Source organism: Mus caroli, unplaced genomic scaffold (assembly GCF_978045245.1).
Source record: "Mus caroli unplaced genomic scaffold, Mus_caroli_1 scaffold_4, whole genome shotgun sequence".
Classification (NCBI taxonomy): domain Eukaryota; kingdom Metazoa; phylum Chordata; class Mammalia; order Rodentia; family Muridae; genus Mus; species Mus caroli.
The window spans coordinates 108267448-108279644 of NW_028227259.1; the positions used below are offsets into that span (position 1 = coordinate 108267448).

The window sequence follows — 12197 nt, forward strand, 5'->3', positions numbered from 1 at the left end:
TATGTAGGTAATATTATAAGTCTTGGGTGAAGCAGAGAATGTGTGGGTGGGGTCCCTTCGAAAGAAAAAGGAAAGGAGATAATGCCATGAACTACTGTCAACTCAGTGTTCACAGTTACCCCGAGAGCCAGGTGTCACATGCTGGCCAGGGCTGGCCCTTGGCAAGTCCAGTCAGCTTGAACTGGGCACTCGCGCTTGCTTTATTCCGTCTGGATTGTGGTGGGACCTCCGAAGACTCGGGTGTAGAGAAAAGGATACGGTGCTTCTGTCTTCTCAGAATTTGACAATACTGATCACTCTGTAGCTAGACGGTAACACAAAGCGGGAGGAGTGTGTGTTGTTAGATAGGACCGGTTTGTGGTAAACCGGAGCTGAGCTGAGCAAGTGTGACGATGTCTTTGGAGGAGCTTTGAGATGTTTGATTTCAAAGTGAACTCTTTTTGACAGGTTATTTTTCAAAGTCCAGAAATGCCTGGCACTAGGGCATTTCACGGGTTCTTGGTCTCGGTGAGGATTGGCAGCTCAGGAGGGGTTGGGTGAACCTGATGCTGTTTCCAAGCACTGAGACCAAGATGCTTTCGGAAGCTCTCAAGAAACGGAGCAGTCACTACAACACCGAACAGGAATCCACACAGGTGTTTTAGTGAGAATTTTATTAAGATTGAATGGCTGTAGATAATAGATTTGCCTGTGGTATTGGATGTTTCACAGGACATTCTATAGAGTCTACAAGATGGTAAGACCATTGTTCCAAGCTGCAGAGAACAGAGCAGGTAACCTGGACACCTGCACCACCTGAAATAGAGGAAACATTGAAACTGTTAGCTTCCGACCTTCCCGTCAGGAGTGTCTGGTCGCTGGGGGTCTGTCCCCCAACCTCCTGTCCTCGATCACATTTTCACCTTTTAGAAGCGTTTTTTTAGAATCACTAGGAAAGCTAGGCCACTTTTATTGATTGCCACTCCAGCCTCAGGCATTTCACAGGTGAGGCAGTTGGGTTTGGAATGGTAGCTTAAGATCTTCTCCCCCAAGGGACCGAGCTAAGATTTGGTTTCCACCTCCCCAGTCCCAGAGCCTACTTTTGTCTGCTGTATTCTACACCACTGTGAGTTGTTCTTCGAGGAGGTTCTCATATGGACTATGTGTCATGATGTAAATTCTGTTACCTAAGCTGGACTTCATGAGCCATGGTGTACACAGTGTAAGGGCTCTATCTGATTGGCCTGTGCTATTGAAACTATGCGGAATTTTAGGCCAAAGACACTTTGTTTCATAATTTCTTAATCTAGGGATAATGGCCACAGCCAGTGTTTGTCTAACACAGGCACTCTTGAACTTTTGACAAAGTTTCAAACATAAATATATCCTCATTTTACTTAATGTCATAATTGTCTTAAAAGTTAAAAGTGTGATAAAGAGGGAACTTGAAAATTCCCTCTTTTATTTTTCAAGGCTACTCAGGTTTAAAATGACAAGTTTTAAATATTCAGAACATCTATGATATATACTCTAGGATATTTCTGGAGTCTTGCTAAATAAATTTATATTTTATTATATTGTGGCGCTATGGGTGGACCCCAGGGCCTTCCACGTGTTGGGCGAGTGGTTTTCCCCTTGAGCCACTGCGCAGCCCACTTACATAGTTTCAGGACATCCCAGAGAAACGCACCCTGTGCAGTTATACTGGTCCTCTGAGTTGCTTTTATCGTGGTAGCAAAACTCTTAATGATTAAAAAAATTGAAATATTTAATTTACATATTCATTGGTGGAAGATTTTTTTGTGGAGATTGTACTCACTGTGCGAGCCTTCTGATGTAGCAGTGAAGCTTATCTCTGTTGAGGTAGAGAGTACTTTCATTTACTGGGAGGATCTGAGACCTTTTCAGAATTCCTCTCCCACCTCCCCTCAGCCTCTCCCATTGATGTGTTAATACTGGTGTGATCAGGTGACTGGCATAGAAAGTCGAGTGCTTTGGTGATCTGTGAATGCCAAGAAACTGAAGTCCTAAGGATCTTCTATTAAATAGAAGGTAGTTTCTTCCACGTGGTGTGTGGAGGCCTGACAGAGGGGAGTCTTCACAGTGGTAAATAAAAAGTACGAGTAATATTCCAGGGCGGTGAAACTTATGACTAGGAAGGCTGGCGGGTGAGAACACACTTTTCCCCCTTAAAATTGGGGCTGGGCATTGCCTTGAGGTCAGGCCATGGCTGCGTTTGGTAATTTTACAGTAGGCTTTCCTCAGTCTGCTGCTGTGAGTTGTCTATTAGCCGGAAGCAAGCCCAAGGTAAAGTGTAAGTATCTGAGAGTTCATGACCTAAGGCTGTGCTGATGTCTATAATCTTAGACCTTGTGAAACCTGCCTTGTGAAAAGATACTTACTGTTAGAGATGCAGAGATTCTGATCTAAAGGTCTGGGAACTGAATTCATAACGCCATGCGCTGTGCTTGGCTTAAGGCATTGGGTTGATTTAGAGGAGTTATTCTCCCCCTTCCCTGACAATGGATGTCACCTTTATCAACATAACCAGAAATAAAATCTTACCCCAAGGAAGCCCTAGAAAAATAAGGAAAAAAAAAAAAAAACGTTAAATACTAACCACAGTTCACTTAGTGACTTTGTTGTTTATGAAAATAAGATTTACCTGCAGTTGGTTCAAAATAGAAGTGATTAACTGTAAAAGAAGAAAAGGGTAAGTACTCTTGGTGGGTTTGCCTTCCAATTTATATTCATCCTAGCACACGTGTCAGCGGAAATGTTTATACGTGAATGTTTCATTGGCAATCATACTTGACGTGTACAAGACTGAAGATAATTCAAGTTTCTTTGATTTATGGAACTTCTTTCCTCTACCTTCTCACTGTATTTACTGCATTTGAAAGTGAGAAAGCTGAAGAACCCCGGGTCCAGTGAGCAAGTGGCACTCGGGTTGGAGATGGGAATGTCCTGTTGAATGGTTTCCTGCTGCAAAGCTCTGAATGGGAGCTTTGTCTTGAGGATTTGCTTACACAGCTGTTCCACTGGAGATGTGTTGCTCTGCAGCTTCCTGAAGAGCTCAGCAGCTTCTTCAAGAGATTGGATTGGACTAATGGTGACTCCCTTTATGTACAAAGCTGCCTGCCCCAGAACACGTAGGAACAGTGAAGCCAACCTCTGCGTTCTCATGTATAAGCAACATTCTGAGTACTGAGTGTCGGGGGAGGGTGAGAAAGGGGTGAGGAGGGAATGGAGGGAGGGATATGGAGAGGGAGGAGAAGAGCGATTAGCTCTTGTAGTATTGTTGGGATTCTCTAAGAAGGCCCCTGGCAACTTGAGTGAGTCAGATTCTCTGAAGTGAGCACATGTTCAGAGATCAGGCAGGTCATTGCTGTCCATGCTGGCGAACTGAGCAAAGCCACGAAGCTGGATCAAGTCTACAGGTGACATGAGGACCTAGTTTCCCAGCACCGGATGCTGGGTGCCCCTGCAGCTGGGCTCCGACTGGAAGACCCACTTGGTGATGTTATAATCACCTGTAATCAGTCACGGAGAGAGAGGCAGAGAGAGAGAGAGACAGAGAGAGAGAGAGAGAGAGAGGCAGAGAGACAGAGAGGTGGATGGAGGCAGAGACAGATATCTTAGAAATTGAGACCAGCCTGGTCTACATATTAAGTTCTAGGCCACCAAGGACTATAGAGAGCTTGTCTTAAAAACAAACAAGCAAACCTCCTTTGGGGTTTAGGTTTGATAAGGTTTCACATATTTACATGCTGTGCCAATTCCTTAGTATTGGAATCTACCTTCTCTTCCTAAAGCACGTTATTCTGTTCCTCTAGGTTTTCTGACCCCTCGCTCTGTCACTTAACCCGCATCAGTAATAATGACCTTGTCTTGTCACGTTAGAGCCAGATGAACTGAGTGAATGGAAAGAACTCTTCTCATACACTGGCCTTTGTTTTGGCCTTTAGATGTACCAGGTGCCCTGCCTGTGGGTCGAGATGAACTGAATCCGTGCAGTGGTTTCCAGAATGAACTGGCTCAGTTATATGCTACGAGATGCATGCGTATTCTTAAAGACCCCATAGGTGGACAGAGCAGAATATATTTACCTCCAGAAGCTGATTAGGTGTCAGAACCTTGAATAAAAGAAAGAGAACAAGCCAAGAGTTACAATTTAGCGTTTCAACTTTGAGTTACAACTTTGAATTAACCTGGTAAACGGAAACATAGTTTTAAAACCCCCTAGCAGTTCTAAAATTCCTTCATTAATTCCTCTCACTGAGAGTTTACAACCCCTCCCACACCTTTTAAAAAACCATGTCTGGAAATGTGCACTCCACAGTGTGCTTTGTGGGAATCTCAGCACAGCGGGGGACATCTTGTGACGATAACCTGTGACGATAACTCACATGCTTGCTGCTTAGGGGAAACTGGTCAGGAAAGAGCCAATGGTTTCCTCTCACAGTTCCAATAGTATTTAAACATTGGATGATATGGTATAATACACAGCATAGCCACTTCAGCTCAGAGATATGAGGGAAATTGTACATTAAGTTCTTCAAATCAAACAAAAGTTATCAGTTTTAGTCATTTAAGTATCTTCTTAAGGGAGGTTTTAAGTACACTTACCTGATTTGGATTAAAAGGGAAGGGAAAGGGAATCGGGATCTACAAAAAAAAAAAAAAAAAAAAAGGAACGAAAGGGTGAATTGGAGTGAGACAAGTCATGCCTGTTTCCCTTGATGTTTTCTGTTCTTTATTCCCTTCAGCCTCTTGGTGTTCGGTGTGCGTGCGCTGAATAGGTTTATACCTCTAGGGCTGGGGCAGCAATAAACAAGACCACTGTCCTCACAGAGCTCTGGGTCTGATATGCTATTTTCCTTTTAGGAGCTGTAATTATTTTTGCTTGATTGATTATACTAAGTGCCCAGGGATCGCCCTTGCGTCCTTTTTTTTTTTTTTTTTTTTTTTTTTTTTTTTTTTTTTGCAAGCCAATCTCTCCCGTGTTCTCGGCAGGGGTGCACCTTCCGCTTGCGGCTGCCCTCTGCTGGTGGGAAGGAAGAGCTTCCACCATACACCATGGATTTCTTTTCCTTGGAAATTGTGATAACCATCGCCCAGCTGATGGCCTTGAGAATCCCAACACCCGACTTACCAGAGGAGCCTGCGGAAGGGGAAACGGAGGGAAGAAAGGCAGGATTTGTGGTGCGTACAAGTTAAATCTCTGTAAACAGAAATACGGCGTAAGCCGTTCCGATTGCGAACTTGACAGCTTTTAAGTGGCGAATGTGCCGTTTGAAGTACAGTGTACCTGTTCACTGGAACTTCCTCCGGATTGTCCAAGCTTGAAGACAAGAAAAGCAACAAGGTGAAGCAGCTGGAAGCTGTATCCGTTATCCAGCAAGTCGTTTTATTTTACATGAGAACAGCCTAAAAGTGTCCTGTGGGGCATTCTGCCTACAGCCTTGCATCCACGTCTGAAGTAAGCTTCATATTTAACAGGGAAATGCTGAATTGAGTTTTGTCCAATGACTTACAATGCCACTCATTTCTTGGCTTTAAAATTTTACTCCCCAAAGTTCTTATGATTACACGCCTTATATTGGCAAGGTATACATGCCTTACACTGGTATATTTAGCATCAGTACGGCTCTAGACTTGCTTTCGGTATGTAGAAGTTCAAAGTGGAGGGAATACGAGTCTTAAATTCTGTAGTCTCCCTATAACCTCTGAATAATCTCTCATTCCTTTGAAAGTCCCCTTGTTGCAAAAATGTGCATGGGAGAGGGTTTTATGCTTAGCTGGTGCTGGACACTATCTACAATAAATGTAAGTTGTTCCTACGGGTCTCACTTATTACAGATGTGGAGAGTGTGACTGTAGTCACTGCACAACGAAAGGTTCAGGTGGTGGTGTGTTTTATCGATATGTCTTATGTGTTCAAAGTGGTGTCATAAAATGCACCATTATTTCACGGAGCAGAGCAAGTGTTGCTGTTAAGGGGTCATGATGCGCTGCCACGCCGTGGGTGAGTCAATAAGTGTTTCAGAGATGCTCACAGTTAAAGAAATCACATGCCGGAACGTAGTGAAGTGTGTATGCTGCAACAGTCTCATTAGCACAGTGTTCCTATAGAAACAAACAGCGTCTCTCATTTGGTAGGTAGGAAGGTAATGCTTGTCTGGGCTGGGGATGTAACTGGGCAAAAGAGAATATGCCCTGAATGTGAAGTGCCCTGTGTTTGAGCTCCAGCTCTACCAAGAGTGTATTCCACCAACAGTTCTTATTAATGGTGCAAGGAGAGACGCTGATCTAATACAACAGACTGGTTCGTTATCTGGGCACACTGCATTCGGGCATAGGTTGTTATCCAAACCTCTTTTTCCAAGATGGCTCAGAAAAGACATCCAAATGTACTATTATAATGAGTTGTCATGCTCCTGAGCTGTGTATTTCAGACATAACTTTGTTTACTATTAGCTTAGAACTAGTGCAGGTAGTCTTAAATACTCCTCTTTGTAAAATCAAGTCTGACAGGTCAAGTTGGGCATCTTTGCGAGAAGCCTTTATGCTGGATGATGTAGGGCAGAATAAAGAAAGCTCAGCTCGACTGCTAACTTCCCACCTGAGTCCCTGTAGAGTACTTGTTTTATATTGCTGAAAGCTTTCTGTTGCAAGTAGGAGTTTTAAGTGTTTTAGAACCATTCTTAATCATTTACACACTCTGGAATCGTTCTGACTCATTTGACAGGGGAAGCGTGAGTTAGTCCCTGCCTAAGGTCCACCCATCTAGCAACCTGTCTGCAGAAGCTGAGCTTTGACACAGAGCCTTAGACCCGGGGAGACTACGGACCCTGAAATCCACTTTCCTCTTCTGCCAACTGTAAAGATACTTCCTAGCCCAGAAATCTGAAGGCTCTCACTGTGGCGGCTGAGGGAGGTGCTGTGTACTTACAGGGATTGGCAGAGCAGCTGCAGCGCTCAGCAGGGCGGCCAGGAGGAGGAAAAGCTGCATTCTGAAGGGAGGATCTGGAGGTGAAGGACTAGGTGAGCGGCTAGTTTCCTTCCTCGCCCTGTTTCCATAGTGAACGGATGATTGAGGTAGACATGCTGACAGTGGTCAGGCGAAATCCTGCCTGTACACTTGCATTTCTATTTATTTATTTTTTTTATTTTTAAGCTTGGAAAACCTCCACAAAGCTTTTAGATTAGACATTCTCTGGCTTGCTATATCACCTGGCATCCCACCCACATTCCCCCACCCCCTCCTTACACCTTCTGGTTCTGCCTACATCCAGCTGTGCTGCCCTTGAAGTGACTTGAGACTGTGATGTCTGTGCAGATCTTTTGACTTTACTGCTACTGTGAGGATATGGCCATCCCAGCTAAAAGGTGAGAACAATTTTTACAGAATGCACAGATAAAGCGTGTGCCTTCGTGAGACTGACCGGTCCGTATGCCCTGGATGCTGTTGACAATTACAGTTCTTTAGGAAGGAAATCATATGAGAAAATTTTGCAAGGCATAATAGGGTGGTAAGAATAAGGATAACATGAATATACTCGATAAAGCCACTGAAGGAGGTCTGCTCTGCCCTTCGGAACCAACATTTCTGAAGTAAACCTTCATGCTTGTAAAATCATATTTAGAATTAACTTACCCACTGCATTTTAAGCTACATCGCTGTACTACAGAGCTTGGTTATGAAAGAACGGCTTCACCATATTTTTATGAAGACTGGTCCCCGGCATTTGAGGCAAGTTCTATCCATCTACGGATTACCCGCCAGCTGCTGTGACCGACATACTTAAGCTTAACTCAGGCTGAGTTTATGTCATTTTCCTTGGGCTTGGGCTTCCTTTCCTGTCTCATGCTTTTCCTTGACTGATTTTCAGGATCCAACCTCAAAAATTCCTTTCTTATTTTAGTAAGTGGACATGGTATAGATCATTGAGCTACCCAACCCAAGAATATCCCACAGACTTTGAACAGTAATAAATTATATCGCTTTAGTTACCTGTGCTTCAAATGGTCCTTGGAGCGACAGATTCGGGAAGCAGTGTGGACTGACATCCCGCCATCTAGCTCGTATTTAAGCTGTATCACTAACACCTACATGGTCATGGGCAATGTGACTCACCAATTCAATGCTGAACCGAGCAATTGGCTTCAGACCAGGAACTCAGCTTTCTCAAAGATCACAATTACAGAGATAGGCTTAAAGACTGATTACTAAGAAGACGGCTTCATCTCCTTGGCTGGGGTCAGAGCAATTCTTTATCATAGTCAACTGGTTATTAAAAGCTCGCCGCCATGAACATGAATGTGCTTCTGTGACCTGTCTTCTAGGTCTGTATGTGGGGTTCTTAGGTTTGTGTAAGATTTGAACATCTCCATTCTTAGGATTTTCATTTGAAAAATGAAAATGATTTTCACATAATTTTTAAAAGTAAATGTTTATACGGCATCCTTGACAATATTAAAACCAGTTTTCCTTATTTTTAAAGCATTTTTACAAAGTTGCCTGAGAGTGAAATAAAATTTAGGTCTTAGTAACATGTTGGTATAATTATAAAGTGTAGTTTCTAAAACTTAGCTTCTAAAGATGGATTCTAATTAAGAAACTTTGGTATACATAAATGTGGTCTGAAGCTTAGAATTAATTTCCTATTTGATAAAAATAAATAGTTAGATTTTGGCTAGTCAAATTGAACCTAACTATCTAGAAATGACAATGGTTTGGTGTGGTTTTAGTTAAAGAACAAGCGACTTATTGATCTCATAAAATATAAAAACAACTGAAGATATTTGTATTGATAGCTTCGATTTCAATAGAAAAACTACATTATAAACATTATAAAAGCAGAATAAAATGGATTCATGGAACTTTTGGTGCCTTGATTCAGTTATTGGAATACCATATGGTGCTTTTATAATTATATAATATATAGTATATAATATATATTTATATTATATTTATATTAGTATATAATATATTATGTAGAATATATTTGTATTAAATATAAATAAGTAATATATAAGTATGTCGTTATAATTATATAATCATACTTTTATGCCCACGTTTGTAGCATAACAGGAAAGCCCAGCTAGAAGCACACATTTCTAAGCCACAATCAGGCCTCAGGCATACTGCTGCCATCATGGCAACCCCACAGTTCTTTGTCTCTCCCTTTCACTTTGAGAAATGAAATACAGGGAGTTTTCAGACCTCTGTCTTTCCGACACACATGCCCTACTGCACAGAGTTTTGAATTGGTTGGATAAAGCAGTGTAGAATCACCTGCATTTTAAACTGAACTTTGCTAACAAGCAATTGAATTCAACTCATTCCCCTCTCTCCCCATTACATCGTACATAGTGACAAAGCACATTCACAATTTGTTTGCCACAGAAAACATCTCTATCTTCCTTTAAAAGCACTTTTTATTTTCAGTAGTAAGCAAGCACAGTTCTGTTTTATTCTCTAATGTAAGCCCTGGGCTGGTCTTTTACATTTGACTGTTTAAAAACTGGAAATAATCTTGAGCAAACATTTGAGGTTTTATAGATTTTTTTTATTAGGACATCAAGACACTGAAAAGGAGGCATATTTATCTCAAAAGAGCAGTATCTCACTTCCTTAGCATGCATAAAGTGTTATGGACAATATGATCTTGTTTTTTAATAGTTTATAATTATCAATTATAAACACAGATGCACAGAGTGACATTGCCATGGTGGCTAACTGTCCCCAGACAGGACAGTCTTTTACAGACATAGACTCTACTTAATTTTAAAGTTTCATTTCCTAAGTTAATGTTAAGTTCACCAAGAAGCAATTGCTACCATTGTCTTCTCTCACATGCAAACAAATGTTTTGCTACATATGAATGTATAGTGTCACGGCTGCTCGTATTTCTGAAGCGGTTAAAGCAGGTGAGGCGGATGGAAAGTTTCAATTCTCTCAAATCTTAATTCAAAAAAGGAGGTTTTCATCTATGTCCTCTGCAAAAATAAATAAATAAATACATAGTTAGATAACTTGATGATAGGCAGACAAAGTTTTAGAAAGTCATACAAGAAGCCACAAATCCAAGGAAGGTTACAGTCATTAATAAACGAAACCATCTAAGAAGGTGGTGTGATGGTGATTTTCATCATAATTTGGACTTGAGAAACTGTTTCTAGGTTTTTACCCCTGGCTTCTGGAATCAGAATCCCTGGTAGACAGCTGTCATATGGATCCTTAGGCAGTTCTTCTGAAATTCTTCGTACCATTGAGAACCATCAAAGGAGGAAGGGCAGGCGATCAGGAGGATCAGAACAGGAAGTGCTAAGGAGGGCGGCTGAAATGCTGCACAGAGTCTAGGAGCAGCTCAGCTGAAGTTTGAGTGGAGACATCTGCTGCTATGCCTGTGGCTGCTTGGATGGCAGACACAGCCTCATCCTCCCAGCTCCCAGTGGACACTCTGTACCAGGGTAGCCTATCATGAATGCCTGGGCATCCCTACTTCTCCATCAATGGACCTGGGAACATTTTCTGCTTTTGATCTTCCTACAGTCAGCATAGTCTCCTCCTCTCCCTTGCACCACATTCTTCGATACACAGCTCTCCTGCAGCCCTTAATAATGGCGGTTATGCCTCATTCTCCTTTCTGAACCTCTTCTCCACTGTCTGCAGTTCACACTCTGTAACTCCTTGGTGTTTAGCTATAGACCTCTCCCTGATAACGCAATCAAGTTTCTTCGGCATTAATAATCCCCATCCTTAGTTTCAATTGCTTCCCATATGCCCAGATCCCTCTCTTTCTCTTGCCGGGGATAAACCCAGGGCCATGCTCATGAGAGGTAAGAATTCTACCACTGAATTATAGCCACAACTCCCCAAGTGTATATTTCAATTTCTAAACTCTCGATTGAAACCCAGACTCAAAGTTGAGCTATGGATTGTATTTGTCTTGCAAGTAATTTAAATTCCACCACGTCCAAATGGATTTTGTCATTGTCCCAAATCTACTCCTGGCCTTCTGTTTCCTACCGCAGAGCAAAGTGCCTCCAGCTATCTTCCTGGGCCCAAGGCGGGAATGGGGACACTGCAGCCACTCTCAGGATTCTCTCAGTTGTCTGCTTCCTGCCTCTGTTTCCCACCAGCCTTTACCTCCTTATATCCCAAGGCTGCACAGGCTGGGTATGTGTCTGTTTTTACGACTTTCTGACCAGATTGCTTTCTTCTCCACAACCACTTCTGAGTCAGGTTCTTGTCAACTCCTGGGTTTACCACAAGATCCTCAACTGTTCTTTACTCTCTCTGCAATGCAACCACAGGACTCTCCTTTTTGGTGATACCCCAACACTCTTTAAAGTCTTTAAAGGGCTTAGGAGACCGTGTGGTCTGACTTACTGCCCTAGTAGTTTCCTTTGGAAGATTCCCCCTATGAATAATGGGAAGAGATGTCCATAGGTGGAGTATTGGTTGGTTTTTTTTTTTTTTTTTTGTCAACTCGACATAGGCTGGAGTCATCCGGGAAGAGGGAGCATCCGTTGAGAAAATGTTCCCACCTGATTGACCTGCAGACTAGCCCGAGTAGACAATCATATCCTTGATTGATGACTGATGTGGAAGGACCCAGTCCACTGTGAGTGGGGCTGCCCTCCCAGCAGGTGGTCCTGGATTCTGGAGAGCAAGCCAGAAAGCAGCATCCTCCATGGCCTCTGTGTCAGCTGCTGCCTTCAGGCTCCTGTCCTGTTTGACTTCCCTTGAGATCACATGAGTTGTAAGATAGAAGGAGCCCTTGTCTCCCCTTGTTGCTGGTCATGCTGTTGATCATCTCAGTAGAAACTCTAACTAAGACACGGTACGTCACCAGTGCTAAATAAATGGAGACCCTCCCACAACTTTTCTGAACTTCATTTTTACAGCTAAAGATTAGATCAACTTAGAGGAGGTGGCATGTCCTGATGCACATAGCTGGCTAATGGCAGGGCTGTGTCATTTGGGCATAGCTCAGAGGGTTTAGATCACAGGCAGCTGAAATTCAGGAAAATGCTGGCTAAATCTTATCTTCTCTTTCTGTAGTCTTACTAGCTTCCACGGGGAGAAAAGTACAGTTATAACGAGATGCCATTCTCTCTCTGTCCCGCCCTGCTGTATCCCAACGTGATAACTTGTTTACTTATTCTAATGGAACATTTAATGACTGCCTTATTGGCCCGGTATG

General features: G+C 42.6%; 1 protein-coding gene across 2 annotated transcripts in view; it reads right to left on the bottom strand.

Annotated features, from left to right (window-relative positions):
* Positions 1 to 9480: 9480 nt before the first annotated feature.
* Sparcl1 (SPARC like 1) overlaps positions 9481 to 12197 on the bottom strand; it is a 33942-nt gene continuing 31225 nt past the window's right edge. The window contains exon 10 of one of the 2 annotated variants that reach the window (XM_085836938.1): positions 9481 to 9984. In XM_085836938.1, coding sequence (XP_085693064.1) covers positions 9956 to 9984 — 29 coding nt within the window. In that variant the 3' untranslated portion in view covers positions 9481 to 9955. The remainder of the gene's footprint in view (positions 9985 to 12197) is intronic. The other variant, XM_021162708.3, reaches the window with a different exon arrangement.